At 38.1% G+C, this 27579-nt stretch overlaps 1 protein-coding gene across 1 annotated transcript; it reads right to left on the bottom strand.

The window, feature by feature from the left end:
- Nucleotides 1-7474: 7474 nt before the first annotated feature.
- On the bottom strand, nt 7475-18983 carry CTLA4 (cytotoxic T-lymphocyte associated protein 4). The gene is made up of 4 exons (XM_043997851.1): nt 18878-18983; nt 10706-11056; nt 9807-9916; nt 7475-7579 (listed from the first exon to the last, which is right to left on the bottom strand). Exons 1-4 carry the CDS (start codon nt 18981-18983, stop codon nt 7475-7477), a joined length of 672 nt encoding a protein of 223 aa, XP_043853786.1.
- Between the last annotated feature and the right edge of the window lie 8596 nt (nt 18984-27579).

Below are 27579 nucleotides of genomic sequence, written 5' to 3' on the forward strand. Positions count from 1 at the left end.
CAGCAAGGCAATGATCCAATATAACCCTGAAAGACTTATGAAGATTGAAGCTCATCTGCAGAGAAAGAACTGATAGTATCTGAAAACAGATGGAAACACGTTAAAAAATTTTTTTTCAAAAAAAAAAAAGAAAGAAAGAAAGAACTGGACAGGGGGCAGCTAGGTAGTACAATGGATAAAGCACCAGCCCTGAATTCAGGAGGACCTGAGTTCAAATCCGGCCTCTTGACACTTACTAGCTGTGTGACCCTGGGCAAATCACTTAACCCACATTGCCCTGCAAAAAAAGCAAAAAATAAATAAATAGGGCTTCCAGATACCAGGACCAGAACTCTTTCCACTGTACCATGACTTGTCTTTGGTTTTATGGGTTGGTGAGCCCTTGCTAAGGGGAACTAAGACAGCTATTTTTCAACCTGATAGCAGCAATAAAGAGGTCTTTTTTCTTCCTGGGATATGAACCCTAAAGAATATCTCAAGACTTGTCAAAACAGTTAAATAGATATGTGTGTGTGTTTCACATGATTATATGTGATACTTGAAGAAGGAATATAGAAAGAATGGGTGAGGGGAGTATAAAGCCTTAGAAAGGAAATGGAAGCCCATAGGTACAAGGGAGTGTTTGTCATCACTCCTTCACATTGAAAGGGATACATAATCACAGAATTTAAATGTTCAAAGGGATCTCAAGCCATCTGTTCCAACTGATACATGGAAGGAATCCCTGCTATCATACCTGACAAATAGTCATCCAGTCTCTAGCTGAAGACCACTTGGGCAGCAAGGGGGCACAGTAAGTAGAATGCCAGGCCTGGAGTCAGGATGACTCATATTCCTAAGTTCAAATCTGGCCTCATACACTTACTAGCTATGTGACCCAGGGGCAGTCATTTAACCCTATTTGCCTCAATTTCCTCATCTGTAAAATGAGTCAGAGAAGGAAATGGCAAACCACTCCAGTATCTTTGCCAAGAAAATCTCAAATGACTGAACAACAACAACAACGAAAGGAAGCAAAAAGGGAACCTACCACCAATTAAGGTACCCCATTCCACTTTTTGACAGCTCTAATTTTTAGGAAAATTTTAGCCAAAAGGTAGCCAATGAAGTTGATTGAGTAGGGAAATGACATGGTTAAGCCTGTGCTTTAAGAAAATCCCTCTTTTGGCTGAGTGTAGGATAATAGGAATGGGGTGAGACTTGAGGAAGAGAGGCCAATCAGAAGTCTATTGCAATTGTCCAGTTGAGAACTAATGAGGATCTGTAGGGTGGTGTCTGTGCAAGTGGACAGAAGAAGGCATATCTGAGAGATTACATGCTTACTGTGAGGCAGACACTGTGTTAACTGTTGAGACAAAAATAAAATATAAAATAAATTAAAAATAAAAATTAAAAATGTCATGTAATTCATACTTCATTGAGAAGCTTTGTGTCCAGAAAAAGGAAGCTTGCATTCCCATTGCACTCTGCCCTGAACACCTCTTCAAAGTATATCTGGAGCATTGTGTTCAGTTTGGGATTCTGATGACATTGACAAGAAGCATCCAGATGACAAACAGAGTGGTAAGAAGATAGAAAACTAAACTGTGTGGTAACTGGTTAAATAAAATTTATTTTAGCCTGGAAAAGAGGAGACTCCAGTAGAGCATACATTAGCTATATTCAAGTCTTTGAATAGAAAACATGTAGAAATGACTTGGATTTCCATCGTTTGAAGAAAAATAGATTTAAAGTCAAAGGGAGAACTAATTTTGTAGTCACTGGAGATATCGAAAAGTAAAAAGGATGCCTTAGGAAGTAGGTTCCTCTTCTCTTAAGATCTTCTTTAACATGGACTGATATCAAACAATTATCAAATTATTTTATAGGGTTAGAAAAAATGGTAACAAAATTCATCTGGGAGAATAAAATGTCAAGAATATCAATGGAATGAATGGGGGAAAATGTTAAGGAAGGTGGCCTAGCAGTTCCAGATTTCAAACTGTACTACAAAGGAGTAATTATAAAAACAATCTGCTACTAGCTAGGAAAAAGGAGTGGATCAGTGCAACAGATTAGGTACACAATACACAGTAATAAATAACCATAGTAATCTAGTGTTTGATATACCCAAAAATCCAAGTTTGGGGAGTAAGAACTCAACATTTGACAAAAAAAAATTTTTTTTGTTAAACTAGGCATAAACCAACATCACACACCTTATACCAAGATAAGATCAAAATGGATAAATTATTTAGACATAAAGGGTAATATTATAAGCAAATTAAGGAAGCATAGAAAAATGTACTTGTCAGATCTATGGATAAGGGAAGAGTTTATGAGCAAACAAGAGATAGATAGGATTACTGGAAGTAATTCTGATTCCATGAAATTAAGCTTTTGTACAAACAAAATCAATGCAGCCAAAATTAAAAGGAAAACAGGAAACTAGAGGAAAAAATTACAAGTTTCAAAGCTATCAATGATTTCATTAAAAATGCTCTAAATTGGGGGGCAGCTAGGTGGCACAGTGGATAAAGCACCAGCCCTGGATTCAGGAGTACCTGGGTTCAAATCTGGCCTCAGACACTTGACACTTACTAGCTGTGTGACCCTGAGCAAGTCAACCCCCATTGCCCCACAAACATTTTTTTAAATGCTCTAAATTGGGGGCAGCTCGGTGGCACAGTGGATAAAGCACCAGCCCTGGATTCAGGAGGACCTGAGTTCAAATCTGACCTCAGACACTTGACATTCAGTACCTGTGTGACTCTGGACAAGTCACTTAACCCTCATTGCCCTGCAAACCCCCCCCCCAAATGCTCTAATTTACTATTGATCAGAGAAATATAAATTAAAACAATTGTGTAATACCAGCTCACACCTGTTAAACTGGCTAACATGACAGAAAAAGAAAATGACAAATGCTAAAGGAGATGTGGAAAAATTTGGAAACTAATGAACAGTTAGTGGAGTTGTGACCTATTTCAACCATTCTGGAAAACAATTTAGAATTGTGTCCAAAGAGCTATAAAACTGTGCATACCTTTTGACCTAGCAATACCATTACTAGGTCTATATACCGAAGAGAGCAAATAAAAGGGAAAGGACCTATGTGTACAGAAATATTTATAGCAGCCCTTTTTGTTTTGGCAAAGGATTGGAAATTGAGGGGATGTCCATCAATTGGGGAATGGCTGAACAAGTTATGGTATAAGATGGTTATGAAATACTATTGTGCTATAAGAAATGATGAGAAGGATGCTTTCAGAAAAACCTGGAAAGACTTGAGTGAACTGATGCAAAGTAAAGTTAGCAAACACAGGAGAACATTGTACATAGTAACAGTAATATTATAAGGATGATCAAGTGTGAAAGACTTAGCTATCCTGATCAGCACAAGGATCCGTGATGAAAAATGCTATCCACCTCAAGAGAGAGAATTAATGAACTCTGAATGCAGACTGAGACATGCTTATTTTACTTTCTTTATTTTTATTGTTTTATTTTGTTTGTGGGGTTTTTTTGCTACATGATTAATATAGAAATTTGTTTTGCATGACCTCATATGTATAATCAAAATCAAATTGCTTGCCTTCAGGGGAGTGGGGGGGAAGATGAAAGGAAGGGAGAAAATTTAGAACTCAGAATTTTAAAATAATCATTTTAAAATGTTTACATGTAAATGAAAAATATTTAATGAAAGAAAAATAATTAGTAAATTATAGATTATAAAGTAATATATAAAATAAAAACCATTATTTTTTAAAGATTAAGGTAATTTAGGGAGAAAAACACTAGCAACTGGGCAATTAAGAAAGAGAAAGACTTCATGTAGAAGGTGGCAGGTCTTAAGTGAGCAAGGAGTGCTTTCCAGAAATTGGGGGGGGGGGGACAGCTAGTGCAAAGGGCTCAGTGATCAAGAGGTATTGTTATTTTGAGAAATAGCACTTAGGCCAATTTAGCTAGGTTGTGGAATAAACAAAGGAAAATAATGTGTAATGAAAACATACGCATATATACATATAACATATATGTATGTAACTGTATATTATGTACATGTGTGTATGTATGTATTTAAAGACTGACTGATACTTTATTGAGAAGTTCTTATTTAGGCACTTATTAGTCATATTCAATTGTCAAATTCTATTCACCCTCACTGCTACAAAGGAATCTTTTTAAAAAATTTTTTCCCTGACTACCTCTAACATATTCATCATATCAGCTATGATTAACTCTACCATATTCATCATATCAGCTATTCTAATTCTCTTCAAATGTCCAACCTCACCAGTATTCCCCCCAGCAAATGACCTCATCTCCTAATTTATTAAGAAAATTGAAGGGTTTTGTTGTGAAATCTTTCTGATCCAAACCTCAGAACTCTCTATATCTTTAATGCATCCTCCTTTTCTTCATTCTCTGAAGGAGAGACATCCTACAGAGGTTTTTAGCCTGAGGAATGTAAACTTTTAAAAATATATATATTTTGGTAATTATATTTCAATATGATTTGTTTCCTTTGTGATCCTATGTATCTGATTTTTATATTTTATGACATTGTATGTTTATTTAAAGACATTGTTCTGAGGAGGCCATAGACAATCAGACTTCCAAAGGGGCCCATGACATAATAAAAATTCAGAACCCCTGTCCTTTTCCTAAATTCTACTTGTATCCTTTGATCCCATCCCTTCCTGTCTCATTTCAAAATTTGTTCCATCAACCATTGTCTCTCTCATGTTCAATAATGTTTTTTCTCTGCTTTTTGCAAATATGCCCATTTTCCCAATCCTTTAAAAAAATTTCACTTGATCCTTCCATCCCCTTATCATCTTATATCTGTACAATGAGATTTATGAATCCTGGGAAATAGTTGCATTTTTCAAATTCACACTGAAAGTTTCCATTGGGCTTGAACCAATTACTGTATTTTCCATAAGTATATGTGACCATTTCATCGGATTCATTATCTTTACTAATTTTGACCACTACTTTATAGTTTTTCACTGTGAAACTCCTAGGAAGGCTTGACACTGTTTTGGAAAATACATGCTATAACTTCAAGGTGCAATAGCATGGGACTCTTTCCATATTCGTGGAGATAAATGCCCTGTCCTGAGTGAGGAACAGGGCAGAGTTGGCAAGAGGTGAGAGAGCTTCAGTTCTCCATCAGTCCCCCTGTCCTTTGGGGACTCATCATTTTTCCAGGATTCCACCTTTAAGAACAAAGATGGAATGGAATGAAGCTAGGTAATGATGGCCTAGCTTATTTCAACATCTCTCATTTGGATATCAGTGAACTGCTACAGAAATAAGAATATTGCCTGGAATTGAATGGGTAAGAGCACAATGGATTAAAGAAGAAAAGAATAAGAAAGACTAAAGGGGAACAAAGAAGGCAGAAGCCCCCAAAGGTTAACCAAGAGTCACAAGAATACTTAGAACACCAGATTTAGGGCATGCTTACTGACTAATGAGGAACAGCAGGCATCCCTTGCTCTTGGAAACAGATTTTTGCACAACACAGCCCTGTGGCTCCTTGGAAATAGAAAGAGAAGACTGTAGCTGCCAAGGAAACAGATCTGAGTGATCAGTGGCATGGCCAGCAAAACTCTAAGCATAGAAAGATAGAGCTGAGGTGAGAGTGATTTGTGAGCCGCCCAGTAGAAGCAGTTAAACTAAGGGAGATGGTCCTGAAGCAGATTCTCAAGCCTGCACCCATTTAAAAGTTGCTTAGTACCTTCCAAAATTTCTCTTTTGAATAGCTCACCTATTCTTCTGAACTGCAATGGAAGGAATAAAAGAGGATTGTCAAAATCCATGCAAACAATCAATGATTATAAATCCACAATGATGAAATGGTTACTATGTATATAACACCTCAATAGGCACTACAGATATAAAGATTAGACAAGACCCAGCTCCTGCCCTTGTGAAGCTTACAGTCTAACATACCAGGAGGAAAGACATCTGGAACACAAAGCAACTATTTCTTTGTTATTGTTGTTGTCGTTAAGTCATTTCTGACTCTTTGTAACCCCATTTGGGGTTTTCTTGGCAAAGATACTGATTTGCCATTTCCTTCTCCGGTTCATTTTACAGATAAGGAAACAGGCAAACAGGGTTAAGTGACTTTCCCAGGGTCATGTGTCTAGTAAATGTCTGAGGCCAGTTATGAACTCGGGAAGATGAGTTTTCCTGGCTTCAGGCCTGGCATTTTATCCACTTTTCCACTCTTCATTTCTTTTTTATTTTTTTCTTTCTCATTTATTCTTGGCTTGATGTCTGCTATTGAAACATGTTGAAATTTTTAAAAAAATAAAATAAAATAATCAAGTTCTGAAAAACAAACACAGCATTTTATTTAATTAAAATATTATACATATTGTTTACATTTTCACGGAAAATAGTGAGTTAAAAAACACCCAAACAGTGTTCAATTTCAGAAACATCATGTGCCCTTCCCAAACACCAACTACCTTCTGCCTTGTTACTAAGTGGGCATTTATCATCTATCCCATAGAGTTGGGACATCCTGAAAGTGAGCCTGGCAGGACTTCCAGAATGAACTTTTCCCTCATACTGTGTTGAATCAAGATTTGCTCCACTACCACTAGCTTTGACTTAAGTGGGAAACCAGTTAAAGTGTCAGGATCCAACATTCAATACTCTGGGTCCTATCATGCCAATAGAACTTTACCTTTCTATCAGAATCCAGAGAACTACTACTATTTCATTTGGATTCAGAGTTAATTGGGAAATGACTTTCTTTCCTTCCTGGCTCATTAGTGTAGTGAGCCTGGATCCACCAGCCTTCTCAATTAGTCAGTGGGAGACAAGACACTGTCACATAGTGTTTGAATGTAACTGATCAGCAAATACTCTAGTTCTTGCCCTCCCAGCACACAATGCTGTCAGACTTTATAAAGGATATATATTGGTACAATACAACTGATACAACTGAGTAAATCACTGGCTTAAACAGAGCCATTTGCAATATTTTTTTAAATCTTCATGTAACAAAACATTTGTAAAGAGAAAAAAATGACAACATAATAATTAATCTTGAAAAGATGGTTTTGTTCAGACACAAGCTTAACACATTTAAAATACAAGGTTGAACATCCTTGGAGTCCTCTCCCTCCCTCCTTAATACATCACCCTAACCTAGGTCCACCAACCAATATCACAAGATATTCTTGTTTTTCTCCTGGAATGTATCCATTTTGTTTATATTGCCTTTGAGATTTCAGAAACATTCTCTTTCCTGACATCCTGCTCTTTGGATTTTAATTATCCAAATACCTAGCTAGGGCTCTATAGTCAGCTATATTTTAATTAGAGATTTGTTTATTTGTTTGCTTCATTCTCCCACATTCAAGCCCACCCTCTACCCTCCCTCCTTCAAAAAACTGTTTTTAAAGCAGGTTACAATGACAGTGAAGATCTCAGTATCTCTAAACATCTCTCTGTGCACCACTCCATTTTCTCAGTTGATGGGAATAAAGTAGGGCTGAAATTGTTTCTCATGTTCAGGTTCTGTTGGAGGCATTTTCACATAAACTCCTGTAGTGAGAAGGCTCCTTTTCTTTAGCTATGAGACAGTGGGGGGGGGGGAGAGGGAGGGAAGGAGGAAGGGATGGGGAGAAAGAGAGAGAGAGAGAGAGAGAGAGAGAGAGAGAGAGAGAGAGAGAGAGAGAGAGAGAGAGAATTGGTGACCATTGTACAACACTGAACTTTTCTTTTGGTGTGGTTAAGATACACGGTGGGCAGTTTTTAGAACAAGAATCTCTTCTTGATTATATTACTGGGACTGTTGGATATGGAACCCTTTACCATCTCTGTAAAATGGGAACCATCTTCCCCATCAATAAGACAAGAGGGCAGAATGTGTGGTAAGAAACTTTAAAGAGGCCCAAAACAAAACAACAAAAAAAGGTGGCACTAAATCCTCTGCTAATGACTATTGGCTGATTTGTGTCTACAACAGTGCCTAATGGGTAAGAGTCTATTGAATTAGAAAAGCAATCAAATATCATGAGTCAGTTCTCAGAATTAATCCTTGCCTTCTTCTAAGTGACTTTTCTCTTTTCCTATATCTATCTTTAATTTCTGTCACCTCATTTTGTTTTAAAGTCCATTGCACTGTCATGTGTGATAGCAGTATGTGGCAAGAAAGGGAGGCAAAATCCACAAATATATCTATCAACAAGCATTTTTTAGGCATTTACTATGTGATAGGCATTGTGTTAAGCTCTGGGGTTACACAGAAAGAAGAAAAACAGCCAGTACCCTTAAGGATGATACTAATGGGGGGGGTGACAATATATACATTATTATTACTATTCGGAGTAGTTGGAAAGTAACTTAAAGGGGATAGCACTAGTAGTTGAGAAGGTGGGATGGGAAGGAAAGGCCTTTTGAAGGATGTGTTGCTGGAGCTGAGTCTTAAAGAAAGTAAGTGCATGATTGTCAAAAATTGAGGTGGGGGGAGCTTTGGAATAGAGTGTCTATTCCTTTTGGGGGGGGCAGGGCAATGAGGGTTAAGTGACTTGCCCAGAGTCACACAGCTAGTAAGTGCCAAGTGTCTGAGGCTGAATTTGAACTCAGGTCCTCCTGAATCCAGGGCCAGTGCTCTATCCACTGAGCCACCTAGCTGCTCCCGAGAGTGGTGATTCTTAAACTCTTTGTGTGTCATGAACCCCTTCACTGATAGCCTATAGACCCCTTCAGAGAATAGTGGATTTTTAAAAATACTAAATAAAGCACTAAATTTTAAATGAAGGTTAATAAAAATAAAGATGTATTTTTTTCTAATCCAAGTTGAGAGACACCCCCCAAAAAAAATCTTTCTATGAGCTTTATAGACCCTAAGTCAAGAACATTTGGAAGAGATTGTTTCATTTTATTCCTAATTAGATAGTATTACAAACAGGTGGTGGACCTCACAAAACCACAGGGAGGTCACAAAGACCTGTTTTCAGGGGGGAAAGGATGCCTGTAACCCTACATAAACCTACCTCTAGTACCCAACTATAGTAAATTTTTGAATGTGAAGAAAGTGTTGGATCATGGAAAATCTTGGGGGCATGTGGTTCATGAGGGGAATGCATAGTTGGGCCATTGCCATTTGGTGGAGGACATGGAAGGGGGGCACAAAAAAGTGGAGGCATGGTCACCTACAGTGATGCTTTTGCAGCTAGGTGGTGTAGTGGAGAGAGCATTAGGGCCAGACTGGAAGAGCTGAGTTCAAATCTAGCCTCATACTATATTACCTGTATGACTGTGGGCAAGTAACTTAACCTGTTTCCTCAACTGCAAGATGGAAAATAATAGCTTCTCCCTTCAAAGGTTGTTGTGAGGATCAAAAGAGAACACAACTGTCAATTTTTTAGCACAATGCCTGGCACAGAAAAGGCATTTAATAAATGGGGGTTTTCTCCCTTTTTTCCTTCCTTTCCTTCCCCTGCCCCCAATTTTGCCTAAAACCAGCCAAATATTCAGGGACTAGTCACTAGAGTTCATTTTAAATGAAGGTGAGAAGCAAAGCAGCCAGGTGGCCTTCCTCCAGCTGTTAGTCAAAGCGAAACACTTCAGAAGCACACAAACACTGCTGTGTTGAACACACTGATCTAAAATATGAGTCATCCCTGAACCCTCACTGCTTCTCGCTGTTCTGTCGCTGTCTTTCCCCTTCCTCTCTGACTCTTCAGCCCCAAAGACCTTCGATACAATGCTGAGTTGTGTATCAGGACTTTAGGCTGATGGAAATCTGACAATGGGAGAAGCCCAGCACGGGAAAGGACCAGGGTCATACTCACCATTTTATTCAAGGAAACAGCTGTGATGAGGAAGCTATAAAAAAATAATGTAGAGCTCACTATTGCCAGGATCCAGAGCATGACTTCAAAATCCGGGCAAGGTTCGGGATCTGAAACAGAGGGGAAATACAATCTCAATGTAGCTGACATGGTAGAAAGATCATTGGGCTAGAAATCAGGAGAGCTGGGGCTCTAGACCCTGCTTGGCCATTCATTAGCCATATCACTCTAGGCAAATCACTTCATTTTTCACCTGTAGAATGAGAGGGTCAGACAAGATGACGTCCAGATTCCCTTCCAGACCCAAGATGAAAAACATTGTGACTTAGGAAACTTCTTTTTATATGGATGGAGGCCTCCCTATACATAAGAAGCCAGCTATTTTCATAGGTGGCCTCTAAGAATAGTGGTCTAGGATAAGAAAGGTGTGTCAGGGCCCTACTCCCCTCTACTGTGGAAGACCTCACAAGCTTAAACAAAAAGAATGAACGTGGGATTTCTTGGATTGTGTCTCCATTATTAGATAATATATGAAGAATCTGGAAACTTGAGATAACTTCCCAAGTATGTCATACCCAAAACATAAGGCTTTATCGCTAACCCACATGCCTTAGAGCCCTTTCTCTACTCCCTCTTCAACCCCAATTATATTTGAAGTCGTGATCTTAACTTTTGGGCACACTAGTAACAAGAATGCCTTTGCAAGAGGACCCACAAGAGACCCAAGTAACCTTCCAAATTCAACGATGAATAACTTAATGTAATAGTAATATGACAAAATAGTCATAATAACAAAATAATGTTTGTTGTTTCTAGATATTAGGCCAAATCAGGTAGTTCTACAATGTACATATCGTTTTATTATTATTATGACCTATGGGTGAAATAGCTTTGCTCACCAATGACATATATCTGTGTTCCATTGCCCAAACCCATGAAGTAGGGAGGAGGATACATGAGCTCCACTTTGCAGATGTACAGTCCAGTGTCTGAGGCCTTCAGTCCTGTGAGAGTGAGCATCACTTTATTCCCACTGGCATTTCCTGTGCACTCAAGCATGTCATCCATGAACACTGGTTGATTCTGTACCAAGTATGTTGAGGCACAGACTTCAACCATCTGGTTGTCCATCTTTCGTAGAAGCCCCACTCGGATCTCTTTGGTTTTGTTTGTCAACTCATATTTACACGCGAAGCTGGCAACCCCTTTGCTGTCGGCCAGGACCACTGCTGGTTGAGTCACATGTACCGCTAACATTAAAGAAATTTAAAAATAAAATAAAAGATTTCATGAGTTAGCACCTAATCGGGGAAGAGTCTTTACAAAATTGTGAAGTAGATTTTCAGACCTTCTGTCACAATCTAGATATTCCACCCCACTATTCTAGCCTGTCCTACATCTGTGCTTCTAGGACCTTACTGTCCACTGGTGTTTTCTTTTGTTTTTTTACAAAAGTGCTAGATTGTTAGATATTTGCACAGTAGCTGAATTACTGGAAACAAATTGTAGGATTCAGAAGATGCAGATATGAGCCCTACTTCCTGAGCCATCTCTAGGAATTTTTTTTTCACCTGGAATAAAGAGTTGATGGTGTCAGAGACAACCATCACCCAAGAAGAAGGGGCTGTTTGTCCTCATTCATTTGCAGGGACTTGGTGAAGGTATTGCCATGAAAATGGATCCGTTTGAGGTAATGGCCCTGGGAAATGTTTGCTTCATAGCATGCTTTGTACACACATTCACACAATACTCCATCTCCATTGAATTCAATGACTTCTATGCATTTGCTGTCCTACCTGCCTGGAATTCATTCCATTCTCATCTCCAACTCTTAGAATACAAAGCTCAACACAAAAGCCATCTTTGGCATGGCTGTCTTTCCTGGTCCTCCTCTTTACTAGTGCTTCTTCCCCACAAATTTTATATATGTATGTGTAGATGTATGTTATAGATAGATATATCTGTGTCACATATATGTATATGTACATATATATACTTATATATTTATATGTTGAATCTCCTGATAAAATGCAAGCTCTTTAAGGAGAGGGACTATATAATTTTTGTGTCTATATTCCCCATTGCCTAGGTCAATGCCTGGCACATAGCAGGTGCTTAATAAGTGTTTATTTGCTGACTGATTGACTGATTGATGGTAAAAAAAAAAGGCAAGCAGAAGAGTACAAGGTAAGGTATGGGAATAATAGCCATTTTGAAAAGGAAATGTATGCTTGTAGGGGAAAAGTGCATTGACCTCCCATGTCAGTGCCCTGAGACACATTCACCCATGCTAGTTACTACTCTCTCTAGCTCTAATACAAACTATTGTGACTATGCATAGATCATTTCATTTCATATGACCTCAGTTTCTTTAACTGTAAAATGGAAAGAACCATATTGTATCTCCTACTTCACAGAGTTGTGAACAAAAAGCATTATAAACTTTAAAGTCCTCAATAGAAGAAAATTGTTTCAGTTCCTATTTATTTTACTAGAACTCTTAGGGCCTACAATTCCTCCAAGGAGTCAAAGAATAAATCTCCATTAGTAGAATTTCAGATACTTTAATGTACAACTAGGAAGATGTTGGGGGATAAGTTACTTGAATTACTCAGATCCACCATGTATGAACTGATATGTCTCACCCCATGATTGAATTCAATACATTAAACATTTATTGTAGACTTAGCATGTGCAAATTACTGAACTTGGCCTTCAGGGGCTACAAAGACATATGGAAAAGATCCCTGCCCTCAAAGATCTTATACACTAATAAAGGATATATAGTATGTATCTGGATATTAAATAGGATGCAAGAGCAAAGAGAAAGATACATGCAATGTGCTACAGAAGCATAAATTACAGAGTGTTTATGTCTGGCTGAGGGGATGTGTAATCAGGATTCTAGGTCTAATAGATCCTAAATCTATTCTGATGCTGTGCTTCTAGAAGCCTGGCATTGTTGCAAAGGACATTAGGTACCTAGCTATTTCTCTCCTGAAGGACCATGGAAATAGGTTTTCTAGTAGAAAACCTTGCTTTCTTCAGGACAATGGAAGTACCTGTGCTACTAACTGTAACTAATAATTCACTACTATTTTACCTCTTTCTCAGACCATCCCAAACAATTAAGTCTCTCATAGCTGTTTAAGTCTCAGTGATAACACTTTGTTTTACCTCCATTATCTTCTCTATTTCATATATTTCCATTAATCTTGTCTAAGACCTTTAAAAGAGTACAAAAATGTTGACTAAAAAAAATGGAAATCGAAGGTATAGCCATCAATTGGGGAATAGCTGAACAAGTTGTAGAAGTTGTGGTATATGGTTGTGATGGAATACTTTTGGGATATAAGAAATCATGAGCAGGCAGGTTGCAGAAAAACCTGGAATGACTTGTATGAACTGATGCAAAGTGAAGTGAGCAGACCCAGGAGAACACTGCACACAGTAACAGCAATACTGTAAGAATGATCAACTGTGAAAGACTCAGCTACCATAATCAAGACAATGGTCAAAGACAATTCAAAAAGCCCATGATAAAAAATGCTGATCACCTCCTACAAGACAACTGATGAACTCTGAATGCAGATTAAAGCATACTTCTTTTTGTTTTCCTCATTTTTATTGTTTTATTTTATTTGTGTTTTCTTTTTTGCAACATGGCTAATATGGAAATATAAAAATAATTTAATTTTTAAAATTTGCTGCCTCATGCAGTTGGTTGAGAAACTTCTTCATAGTGTTCCTGTCTCTGTTAAATAGCTCTTTCCCATATGGTTGTAAATGATAAAGTTATGCCTTGCTTAAGCTAGAAGTTGCTATGTTCTAGGCTAATTTTTTGACAGGGGTTAACAAAAGACTTCACTGGAGTGGGTTGCATTTTCAACTGGACGATTGAGTATAATTTCAACAAGTAGAAATCAAAACTCCAGAAGTACATGACTTGTCCTGTCTGGAGACTGGTAAATATTCCAGGTTTATAAAGGTGAATAATGAGAATTAACACTGGAAAATACCACATCATTGAGAAGCTTGAATAGAAATTAGAATAGAATTAGAAAAGGAAAATTTCATTTATTCAATAGTTCAATATTTATTAAGCATTGCTATGTTAAGCCTGTTGGAGATAGGAAATTTAGATAGGATATACTCTGACATCAGGGATCTTTCAATCTAGTATTGAGTGATAGAATACGGATCATTATAATATGTATTACATGGAGAATTGCAAAACAAAGGGATATGTGTGGTGTGACCAGAAAGGCCGTTTTTGACTGAGATGGAAGAAGGGAAGGGACGAGTAGAATCTGAAATGGTCTTATGAAGGAAGTGCATTTAAGCATAACTCTAAATGAGGGTTAATTATGCAACAGACAAAGTGGAAAAGAAAGACATTGGAGGTATAAGGAACAGAATTAACAAGGGCATCAGGGTAGAAGGATACAAGATATGCAAGAGGTATATAGATTGTGGACCAGTTTTGCTGCCACATAGAGAAACATAAGGTGGTATCATTTTGTTATGGGTCTTAAATACCAAACAAAGAAATCTGAAACTTACTCAGCAGGCAATAGGGAACAATTCTTATTTTTTAGAAGAAAAGTAACGTGACCCAATCTATACCAAGAGAAATTTTTTTTTTCTTATTGGAAAGACCATTAGGAGAGTATTGCAATAATCCAAGATGGTGGCCATCAAATAGGGTCTTGTATTATTTAGGACTAGTTCAATGCGAATAGGATTATATATGTATTGCTGGAGAAGACCTTTGAATCATCTATTCCAATCTTTTTATTTTAAAGATAAAGTAACTGAGACCCAGAGATGTTAAGTGACTTATCTTTTATGACAAGAAGGAAGGGTTGGATACAGGAAATATTGGAGAGATGGAACTGAAAGTATTTGTGATTCATTGTATGTGAGGTGTTGAGACACCACAAAAACTTGATCAACTTTAATATAACTCTTTAAGGCTGTTTAAGAACTCTTCCTTTAAGAGCCCTGTGTAAGAGACATTTGTTGTTCAGTTATTCCAATCGTGTCTGACTCTTCATGACCCCATTTTGGGATTTTCTTGAGAAAGATACTGGCCTGGTTTTCCATTTCCTTTTTCAGGTCATTTTAAAGATGGGGAAACTGAGGCAAGAGGGTTAAGTGACTTACCTAGAGTTACACAGCTTGTAAGTGTCTTAGTACAGATTTGAACTCAGGAAGATGGGTCTTCTTGCCTTAGAAACCTTCCTGCCACTATGCCACCTTGCTGACCGTAGGAAAAATTAATCATATTACAATCCTCACTTTATTGAAGAGGAAGCTGAGACTCTGAAAGTCTGAAGAACTAATCTATGATCACACCACTAGTATGTCCAATCTGATATTCAAATCATCACACCTCCTCCTCACCAAAAGTTCAGCTCTTTCCACTATATCACACTTTCTCTCACTACAATATACCCCCTCTCTGATAATCCCAAGGTTACAAACATGGGAGAGTTAGTAAATGTAAAGAAACCTTTGTGAAGTCTATAGAGAGTTGGACCCGAAGTCAGGAAGACCTGGGTTCAAATCTTGCATCTGACCATTACTAATTATATGATACTAAGCAAGATACTCCCTCTGTGTCTCAATTTCCTCATCTATAAAATGAGGGGATGAGATTCAATGACTTATGATGTCCCTCCCTGATCTAATGCTATGCCTTTAGATAGAACCAGTGGTCAGGGGCAATTTTGAAGGTGAAGTAAGCATCGTTATTGAGTTTGAGGTGGAAATAGCTACTACTTGGTTGGACTCTTGAACTGGACTCCAAAAGAGCGGTTAGGACTAGAGATATAGGCTCAAGACTCATGGTGTTCTTTGGCCAGGTCCTGCTACAAACCTTCCCCCGCTCTCTAAGACATGATAACCATATGTCAGTAAGGACCTTGAAATCACCCCACAGAGTAAAAATAAATTCTTAAATTCTAGAATTAAATTCTATTTAAAACCAGGCTGGGGGGGGCAGTTCAGCTAAGTAGAACAGTAGATAAAGCACTGGCCCTGGATTCAGGAGGACCTGAGTTCAAATCCGACCTCAGACACTTGACACTTACAAGCTGTGTGACTCTGGGCAACTCACTTAACCCTCATTCCCCTGAAAAAAATAAAATAAAATAAGACTAGGTGGGAAGTGGGGGGAAGAAGAGGTTGTAAAAATAAAGGGGTGATGTAGTGTCTACCATTTGAGAATAAAATCACTCATGAGAAAGATCATTATTCCTCTGGCCTGGAGAGACCCTTACTTTGGGCTGAATGCTGTGATCAGAACCTGAGCTGAGCCTCAATTTGGGAGTATAGAGAGAGGCATCAGGAACCTATCTACTAATGGTAACTGCAACAGGTAGCTTTGCCTTATGTTTGATTTCATCCTTATAGGGCCAAGTGATCTTTCCTATCCCTCTTATGAAAATGTATACCCCTTGCTTGTGTCAGCTCAGTCATTTTCATCATCTCAATAACTTAAGTTAGGGCAGCTTCTTAAGATTCCTAGTACAAGTCATCTTCATAAAAGTATGCCATGGTAATGAATGAGATCACCAAAATAGAGAGTATAGAGGGGAGAAAAAGAGAAGAGGGTGAAAGACCCTTAGAAAACACCCACATTAAGGGGTATGAAAGAAGCAAAGGAACCGGCAAAATAAAGGAGAGAAGTTAGAGGGACAGGATAACCAAGAGAATATACTATCTTCAGGGCTAAGAGAGGAAATCAGACCAATAAAAAGGAATGGTCAACCACATCCAAAGTAACAAAAGGTTTATTAGGATGAGAGTCAAGCCAAGGCCACTGAATTTGCTTGTTGGGTAGTCCTGGAGATCTTTGGGATAGTGGTTTCTGTAGAATGGTAGAGATTGAAAGAGGCTGCAGGAGGTTACAGAGATAGTAGGATAATGAATAAGTGGAATAAGTGGGTATAGTCAACATTTTCCAAAAATTTTAGGAGTGAATGATGAAGGGAGAGAGAGGATGTGGTCATTGGATGAGACAGAAGGGTCAAAGGAAAACACATTTAGGATTAGGAATTGCTAGGTTTGGACTTCATTGTGCAGGCTACAGGGACACTGAAGCTTTGGGCTTATAGGAGCAACATGACGTCCACTCAACCCTGCAACAATAGCTAAAGAGTGACTCTCCTCTCCACCCACCACATTTGCCAAGGAGGGCTTCCTTTTCACAGCAAGGGAAGCTCTTACATGAAGAAAGCCACAGAATAAAGGGCACCAGGTCGTTTCCTCTGTAGGGTGAAGCAACCAGGTTCTTGTGGGCTTCCCCAATGGCCCATCACTGCCTCTACATCCACTACCATTAATATTTTGCAACCATTTCCCTCACGAGTCCCTTCATGCCTTCATTCTCCTTTTTCCCAGATTGCACATAGCAGAGAGGCAAGACTTGCATTAAGAAAGGATTGTGCATTCCCTATTATCTGGGGGGGAAAAGCCAAATGGTGGTACCTTGTGCCTCTTCTCCTGGGCGTTCTTGACCCTTTTGTCTGCTGTATTTCTTAGCTTCTCAACTATCAAGCTTCCCTTCTCCTCCACCCTAGGGAGACCCCCCCCCATAACATTTAATTTAATCATACCCAATTTCCAAGGAGACCAAGCCTTTGGGAAAGCCTACGCTTTTTTATATGGGTGAAAACGGGTGAAATCAGAATCTATGACTCTTTTAGGAATCTTAGCCATATCTAGTATAACTTAAAATCTTAACCCAAATCCCACAGATCCAAGAAATGTATAATAATTTCTCCTGTGAAATCAACAAATTTGTTGGATTGTCCATTCTGACAAACTATATGTCAAATTTCTAAGAATAATTTTATCATTCTATCATGTGCACTATGCTTGGGCACATAGTAGGTGCTTAATTAATATTTGTTGATTGGTTAATCTTAGCTGAACCATCAGACACAATGAGCATTGAGTATGAGATTTCCTTGGAACAACCAACTTTTAAATCTGGGAAATGAACCTGTTACATGTCGCTATGTATACTTCTTTCATCTATATGAGACAAGGGTACTTGCTCCAATTAATAGAGTAAATATTTAAACTCATCATGAAAATCAAATAACAATGAAATCCCTTATGCCAACTGTCAAATGAACCACTTTTTTTTACTAATTTTATCTCGACTTGAAACTGCTTTCATGAGTGAATACTTCATAAATTTCCTAATAATTTTTAAATATGATTTAAAAACACAACAACATTGGTGTGGGATGGAAATGATCCTACAGTTTAATTAAATGGATATTTTGACCTGAAAATGTTAAATCTATGCCTATCGAATCCCATCATTGTCAAATAATGATCATGCTTGTAGGTATTCAGAGCATTGTACTTGGCTATTTGTGGATAATGGCAATAACAGTGGATGGTAAAAAAAAAAAAATACTTGCTCTGAACTTAGAGGAGCAGAATTCAAATGCCACTTCCTGAGTAATATTGGATAAGTCATTTAACCTCCCTGGGTCTCAGGTCCACACCTATTAAATGTAGGGATTGGACAACACAACCAATGAGGCCCTTTTCCAGCTCGATAGTTGATTCAATGAATAAAGGATATCCATTTTCCACTAGAAAATCCTTGTCTTTAAAAAAGATAGAATATAAGCACAACATAGATAGATAGATAGATAGATAGATAGATAGATAGATAGATAGATAGATAGATAGAATAAAAGTACTAGAATTTTTAACAATATATCTTTTCAACATGAACATAGAAACATGGGAAACTGTCTGTCTCAAGATACCACCCATTCTGATCAGGAATGAATAAACCAGAAAGCAATTACAGTTCACTTATGAGGTACCCAGGCCAGAGCTAGGCACTCAATCCATAGAGCTCCATCTATTCTTTACTGACTTCTTTCAGCTGCCTGGCCCAGAAAAGAACATTTCTCAGAGCTTCCCAGGGCTGAGGACACCTAAGTTTTGTTTTTAACTGCTGGAACTACTGTGAAACCATGCTCTAGAATGGAAACAGTGGATGTCTGTATTCTGTTAAGTCTTTTAAAAGCACTCACCTTTGGAGATACTTGGGATAAAAAGCAGAGAGAGCATTGCCGTGCAGGGCCAGTTCTTGGAAAGGTGAAGCTTTCCCATTTGTCTCCTGGATCTCAGGAGAACCATAACTTGGTTGTTACCTGACTCGGAATGTCAGGAAGGAGAATGAAACTTGTCAGGATACTGAAGCTTTGAAAAGTGTTTGAACCCACACAGAGTCCGAGAGTTTATATAGGTAGCTTTGATCCCATGCATGTACTATACATGTGCACACCCGGCAGGCACCTGAAAGGATAACTTTTTGTTTTGGTTTTACGAGAAAGGAAGTAGTGGGTTGGTTGCTACGTAGACTGCAACCTCAAAGTCCTCAAAATAGAACTGAACAAAACAAGCCAATCCATGGATGGAAAATGCACTCACTTTGAAACTGATGCTTTTTGTTCACTTTGAGGATCTGAAGAATGGGGGGAGGCTTGGAGAATTTCCTGGAGTGCACCTAAATCCCAGATTCAATCCAGGCATCCAAAAGTCTATGAAATCTTACCTATGAAATCTCCTAAACAGCAAAAATTCTGGTTGAACATCCCTTTAATCTGACTGTATAATTAACGGGAGGGAAGGGGGAAATTATTGATATGAACTCTGCATGTTGTTTGCATCGCAATAGCATCTTCTTTCTAAGGGCCTCTTGATCCCTTCCAAAGAAGTATCAGTCACTCCAGAACAAAGCTCAGTAAGCAAAGGCTTCCAAATGTGCTGTTTCCATATTTATGGATTATTGATACTGAGGCTAACCATAAAAGTAGTTGACTTAATCTCTGCTAGTGCTAAGATTCAGTAGTGAATCCAGATGTTCTTAGAATCAAAAGCTATTTCAAATGTTCCTAAAACCATCTGTACCCCAAGAAAGACAGAATAAATCCGGGAAAGGTCCAGGAAAAGATAACTGAAATGACCCAGGAGATATTAGGTCCAAAATACACACACACACACACACACACACACACACAAACCTCCTTCATGCTAAAAAGTTTTGTATTCTTCAGACAGAAAACAGATTCTAGGGGCCAAAAGGGGTAGTGGTTATAACTGAAATTCACACCACTATAAAAGACATTACTATATGAGTAGGATGAATATCAGGCTGCTTACCAAATTCCAGAATATAAGAACCAAAAGACACTCCTTAAACTTGAAAAGATGTCATTTGGGGCAAAAAAAATCATTCACACTCCTAATAAATTTTGTGAATTTACTAAATAAGAAATGGTACAAACTGAAAACACAAATAGGCTCAGAAAGAATTTGGTAATTAAAGAGTGATAGACCCATAACAGAGTAGTAAGAAAAGAAGGAAGGAAAAAAGAAAGAAGGAAAGGAGGAAGGATAAGAGGAAAGAAGAAGGAAGGAAGGAAGGAAGAGGGAAAGGGAAGGGAGGGAGAAAGAGAAAGAAATGAGAAAAGAAATAAGAGGGGAAGAGGGAAAAGGAGGAGAAAAGAGTCAAGGAGAGAAGGAAGGAGAGAAGAGAAGAGATATTGGGATGTTTAGGGTACATTTTTAGTCATGTGAATCCAAGTTCTCTGACTCTAAATCCAGCACTCTTTCCATGCATTAAGCTGTCATAGAGGACAATCAAGACCTTCCATAATTCATTATTAGCACTATCAGAGACTGAAATGGATATATCATGGGTCTGACTTGTTCTAATAAGTCTGATCTTCTTCTATTATGTAGGCTATATCCTATCAGTTCATGTTATTTTGTCATTCAAATAATTATTTGGAAAGATTGAATCTGCTAAAATAATTCCCAAGCTTCTCTTTGCTATTCTAGTACCCCATAACCAGATTGCCCTAATTTTCTGTGGATACTATTAGGGTATGTATATACATGCATATACATATACACATACACACACACACATACACACTAGTCAAGTCAGCTACTGTAGGATCATAGGTTTAGACTTAGAAGAGTTATCTAGTCCAGTCCCTTCTTTTTATAAATGAGAGACTGGGGTTCAGAGAGGATAAGTCATTTTCCCACCATCAGAGAGGTAATAAGTAACAAAAGTGGGATTTGAAGCCATTTGACTCAGCATTCAACAATCTTTTCTACAGTACCAAGCTACCTCTATCTGAATTTTTCACATTTGATTGGTAGACACTTCTCTTGGTGAATGGTCTCTTTGTATGCTCTTAAACAAAGATGATCTACCAACAAAATTACTTCAACACAAATGATGAGGCCGTCAACCAAGAGTATAATTATGGAGCAAATCCCTTTATTCCCAAAACTATGGATGTATGATGTTTTATTTGTTTCATTTTATAATATTTCTAATTAGTAAAAAATACTCATTTATAATTGGTAATTATGGTATATACTGATATTTTATATTATTTAATCATGGCAAAATGAAAAGAAGGGATAGTACCCAAGCCTAGGATAGCATAGGATCACTATGCAGCAACAACTCAAAGGTTGCATTTTAAAAGAAGGCTTTAAAATAAAAGTGCTAGAAACATTGAATAGAGAGTAGAAATGTATTTTTTTCTTTAAATAGAGCCATTTCTTGATTGATGTAATGGAAAGAGCCCTGAATTACAAGTCAGGAAACCTGGAACTCTGCCACTAATTGTATTACTTTGAGCAAAGTACTTAACCTTTCTCTCTGCCTTAGTTTTCTCATATGTAAAATGAGAAAAGTTAGACTGAATAAGGTTCTTGCCAACCCTACATCTGTGATTGGGAAGGTCCCTTCCAAGTTCTAAGGGTTGTGCTCCCATGATTGAAGAGAGATGAAGATAGCACTGATTAATGAGATCGAGAGTTAATACTAAACTCTCATTTTATTTATTTTTAAGATCATTCAATCCATTTTGTTACCAAACATTTTTTTCAAAACTGCCTAACCAGCAGAAAAAGAGCTCATTTTGAATTTTTTTCTCCTTTCATTTCCCCTGAATTTCATTTCCTTCTTTGGCTAGTAAATGCTAAAGTGACTCAAATACAAGGAGACAGAATAGGTCATTTGTCCCTAAATAATCAAGAATGGACTCTGGATTTTGAACTTTAGTCAACTTCCCTGGAGTCAGGAACTCATCTTCCTGAGTTCAAATTTGGCCTCATTTACCAGTTGTGGGACCCTACACAAATTGCTTAATCTGGTTTGCTTCAGTGTCCTCATCTGTAAAATGAGCTGGAGAAGGAAATGGCAAACCACTCTAGTATCTTTGCCAAGAAAACCCCAAATGGGGTCATGAAGAGTCAGACTGAACAACAAAAACTCTTCTTTAATCAAAGTCCAGGCTATGAGTAGTATCCTGGAATAGAAATTGAGTTCTGATACCAAGCCACATATGAAATTCCTGGAGGACAAGTTCTTAATCAGTGTGATGCAGTGGAAAGTGTCATGGTCAGGCCAATCAGAGGACCTGTTATTTAAATCCCAGTTCTGATATTTTCTACCCAGTTGATTTCTGGCAAGTCACATAGTTATCTCCATGCCTCTGTTACTCACATATAAAATAAGGACATTAGACCAAAATGACCTTTAAGGTCCCTTCTAGCTTCATATTTATTCATTTATTAGACTTTTCTGTACCTCGAGGCATCAGTTTCTAAAACTGGAAACAAAACTGTTGGCCATTTGATTCAGTCAGAAAACTGAATTAAGGAACCGGTATATGCACAAAGGATGTTGTAGGGAAATAGAAAGATACAAAAATGATGGTATGAACTGTTTAGATACCTGTATTTTTAGCCTCTGCATAACTGAGAATTTATTGTGCACATATATCAGTTCCTTAATGATTCTGTCAAAGAACAGTTAAAGATGAGAGAATTAAATTTTGCCACTTATTTGAAATGCTCAAAAAGGGATACGGAGGCAGTGCATAGGGAAGGAAGCCGAAATAATGTGCTGAAAGGAGGATTTGGGATTTACAGTGATTTCATTCACCCATGCCCTCATTGTCTCCTGCTGAGATGGATTAGCCCAAATTGGCTGGCTTCTTTCAGTTGCTGCTGGACTTCTAAGGTTCTCAAGATTTGCCTGCTTTGCAATGGTCCTGGAGTTCAAAAGCCACTAACCCACTTCTCTTAGATATATTACTCTTTTTCTTTTGTTCTCAGAAATCGAAGTGCTGTGGCTACAATGGGTGAGGAAGGCTGTTTCTGGCCTAATTATCAAACTTCTCTTACTTTGTAAAGGTCATTCCCCACTCCATGCTTAGTTCTACATTTTCAAGCTTTTGAACAATGCTCTTCCATTTTCTAAATGTCCTCTTCTCATCTTCCACATTAAGGGCATGCCAAAAAAAAACCCAACTTGCATTGAAAAGATTTGCCCCTGGGTCTTGACTGTAGTATCTACTGCAAAACATCCTTTGCTTGATGGTTTCAGATGTAATGGGAAGAATGAAAAGTTTAATATTTGCATAGTGTCTAGTTTCAGGATATCCTATTACGTTTCGCCTGTAATTATGCCTAATTAAGGTTACATATTCTGTGTTTTCATGCTAATTAGCTCATCACATAGCTGCCCCCTTTCGATGTTTGCTTCAAAGGAAAAAAGAAATCATCTAAAAAACTAAGTGATTGCTGGAAGAAGAGTATATCAATCATCAAGCTTCAAAAAAGGGGTAAAAAGAAAATTAAATGGCATGCAAAAGGGTTGGGGGAAAAAGATGGATTCATTATTTTTTTAAAGACTAGCATGAAGTTGGTGCAAGAGACCCCAACAGATGAACTTACTGGATTGATTTTAGCCCCAAGGATACTGTAATTCACACCATAACACCACTTAGATATGGAAGTTTCTGATCTATAATGAGAAAATTAAAAATTGGATTTCTGCTAAATTTTGAGTTTGCATTGTTCATTTTGCTTCAGGTTAAATTGAATGTGGTCCCCCTTGAAACAGTTTCTTGTGATCTTGGGGAGGCCATTCACCATGTTAGGCCTCAGTTTCCTTAACAGTAAAGTAAGAGATTGGAATTAGAAGATGTCTGAGGTCCTACTACCTTTGTAGGGAACTTAGCCAAGTCATTTATCTCCTTAGGTGTCAGTTTCTTCCCCTATAAAATGAGGAGAGGCAATGAAAAGAACAGTGGCTCTAGAGTTAAATGACCTGGGTTCAAATCCTACCTCTGACACTTTCTACCTGTGTGACTTTAGAAAAATAACCTCTGTGGGCCTTATTTTCCTCATCTATAAAATAAGGGAATTGGACCAGACATTATGTTGGTCTTGCTGGCAAAAATCAGAGATTTACACCTAAAAGAATGAGCCACATGAAGGCAGCTTGAAAAAAATCATCTCTGATTGGCTCACTCCTTCTTTAAGTCATCAGATTCCCCTTTAAATACATTATCAATATTAAAGGCAATGATATTTCTGAATTTATTCATATTTGCTCCAGTCTATCAAGAGTCTTCATTTTTTATCTGTAAAGGAAAAGGAAGAGATAAGCATATGTTCACCCTTAACTCACTAGCTCTGGATGCAGCTGAACAAACACATCTAGAGGGCAGATGGTAGGTCATACTAGCTGTCAGGGCCTCAAAACCCAGGAATAGAAAAGCTCTCAGGAGATGATCCCTTCATCATCAAAGGTCCACAAAGAGCAAGGGATAGTTGGATGTGTTCAAACTATGTCCCTGAGGTGCATCTGTGATCACACACTTAACAGGTGCTAGCCATAGGTGTCACCCAAGGCTCTGTTCTGGGCCCTCTTTCTTTTCACTCATTTGGTATCTCATGGCCTCCCAAGGGTTTAATTATCATCTCTATGTAAATGATTCTCAGATCTCTACATCTAGACCTATTTTTTTCTGCTGAACCACAGTTCCCAAATACCAATTGCTTTTTGGTCCCTTCTAACTGGATTACCATAGGTATCTCATACTCAACCTGTTCAAAGCATTTCCCCCCCCAAAAAAAAAACCCTTTACTCTTCAGAATGTTTCTATTACTGTTTGAGAGCACCACCCCCTTCCCAATCACATAGGCCTGCAACTTGGCATCATCTTCAATTCCTCAGTCTCACTCACACTACATATGCAACCTGCAAAACCAGTCATTTCTACCTTTATGTCTCTCATATCACTCTCTCTCTCCATTCACTCTGGCACAAGCCCTTACTTCCTCTCACCTGCACAATTTTAATAGCCTTCCTTTCTTGTTTCTCTGCCTCAAGTCTCTCAAAGTCATCTTCCTTTCCCCTGGCAAGGTGATTTTTCCAAAGTATGGGTTGAACTACATTATTCCCCTTACTCAATGAATTACCCTATTGCCCCTGAGATAAAAGATAAATCATTTGTTTGGGTTTAAAATTGTTTTATGATCTGGCCCCTTCCTAGCCTTCAAGTCTTCTGATACTTTACCCCTTCCACCTATTCAGCAATGCTCTTCCTCCTGTTCCTCAAACACAAGACTCCATCTCTCATCTCTATGCCTTTGCAATGTGCCTGTCCACATGCTTGGAATGTTCTACCTCTGTTTCCCCAGCTTCCTTCAAGACTCAACTCAAATCCCACCTTCTGCAAAAAGTCTTCTCCAGGGGGCAGCTAGGTGGCGCTATAGTGGATAAAGCACCAGCCCTGGATTCAGGAGGACCTGAGTTCAAATCTGGCCTCAGACACTTGACATTTGCTAGCTGTGTGACCCTGGGAAAGTCACTTAACCCTCATTGCCCCACCAAAAAAAAAAGTTTTTCCCAGTCCCCCTTTCACCACTCAGCTGTTTGTGCTTTCCCCTCTCAAATTACTTTCCATGTACCCTGTATATATCTTGTAAGTAGCTGGTCATTCCCATGTTGTTTATCCCATCAGAATGTAAAGTCCTTAAGGAACGTTGACTGTTTTGGATTTCTTTGTATTTCCAGGGCTGAGCACAGAGCCTGGAAGATAGTAAGAGCTTAATTGCTTAATAGTCTGACTGATCGATTAAAACCCCCAAACTTCCTCATTTTCCCATTCAGAATAAATTTGAAATGTGCTTTCTATCACAGATCAATAAACCAAGCAAGATCCTAAAGATTCCTAAGCTAAATATCTACATCTAAGCTATAGCCATCTCCAATCCCTACACTGTTTCCCCAAAACCCTACCCCCCCAAAAAACCAAAACCATTGTTAGCTTGCTGTTAAGATGCAGGGCACTGAGATCAGATGCTTTCTCTGCATAACATTGGTAGCTGGTAGTAATCTCAGCCCCAGGCACCCTGTTTATTTCAGTTTCTTGAGGAGCAAAGGCAATGACTGTCTTTATATGTCAAGCCCCTCTGCCTGGTACATTTGAATAATTTCGCATCATAATATCCTTCACACCTCTTCAGCTCACAAGGAGCTATTGTTTTCATACCTTAGATAAAAGCAGAGCAAAGAAGCATTTTCTGCCACTCTCTGCAACTTGAGTGGTTGTGTTTGCAGTTACAAGAGAATTTGTATTACTGTTGTTTTTCCCTGACATAGAATAATTCATTGTGGATTTTGAAAGGACCTGATAAATTATATTCTCTTCATTTATTTGCTTTAGATAAGAAAATTGAAAAACAGAGAAATGAAGTGACTCCCCCCAGATGATACCAATAATAGTAATTATAACCAAGAAACTGTACTATAAAGAGCCCATTATCACAGATCCAACCATTGCTTATAATAACTTGCACCTAACATTGATCCATTTTTTAAATCTTTTTTTAATTTGTTTATTTGTTTTTGCAGGGCAATGAGGGTCAAGTGACTTACCCAGGGTCACACAGCTAGTGTCAAGTGTCTGAGGCCAGATTTGAACTCAAGTCCTCCTGAATCCAGGGCTGGTTCTCTATCCACTGTGCCACCTAGCTGCCCCCAAGAACAGTGTTTTTAACAGATGTTGTACCATATATTCACAATCTCCATGGAACAATCTTACATGGGAAAAGAACCTTTCAAAATGTAAAGATCTCGTAGAGTATCTCTAAAATGATTTAGGGAACAGAGGGGATGCTCATTAATTGGGGAATGGCTTAATGAGTTGTGGTCTGTGACTATGGTCAAATAAAATTGTGCTGTAAGAAATGATGAAGGGAGTAGTTTCCAAGAAAGCTGGGAATATTTGTATGAACTGATGAAGAGTAAAATGAGTGGAGAGAAGACAATTTAGGCAAGAGCAACCATATTATGAAGACAAACAACTTTAAAAGATTTGGGAAAACTGTTCAACACAATGACCAAACATAACTCTAGAGAACTGAAGATAAAAGCTGCTATATACTTCCTGGGAGAAAGCTGATGGACTTGGTCCAGACTGAGACATATTTGGGGGGAAAGGAGGGAAGTTGTCCATTGTGTGGATCTGTTTTGCTTGAATATACATATTTGTAATGAGGGTTTTGTTGTTCTTTTTCTTTTTAGGAGAGAAGGAGGGAAATAAAAGGAAGAGAAAGTAGATCTTTGTGAAAATAAAATAAAGTATAATTTAAATAATGATATGGGGACAGGATAAGATGCAGATAATCTGTATTCCGGAATTGTATTGAGGATGTTTTCAGCAATCTTGGAGAGGATGAGTTTTCATTCTAACACTTTGATGTGCTTATAAAAAGTAATTTTCTTAAAAAAACAAAACAACAAAGTCTACCTGTACAAGTCTTAAATATGAAAGAATAAAGGTAGGCTAGCAACTTACCTCGACTATTTCTATCTAAACCCCATCAAAAAGTATAAGATAGTGGT

Source organism: Dromiciops gliroides, chromosome 3 (genome assembly GCF_019393635.1).
Source record: "Dromiciops gliroides isolate mDroGli1 chromosome 3, mDroGli1.pri, whole genome shotgun sequence".
Lineage (NCBI taxonomy): Eukaryota > Metazoa > Chordata > Mammalia > Microbiotheria > Microbiotheriidae > Dromiciops > Dromiciops gliroides.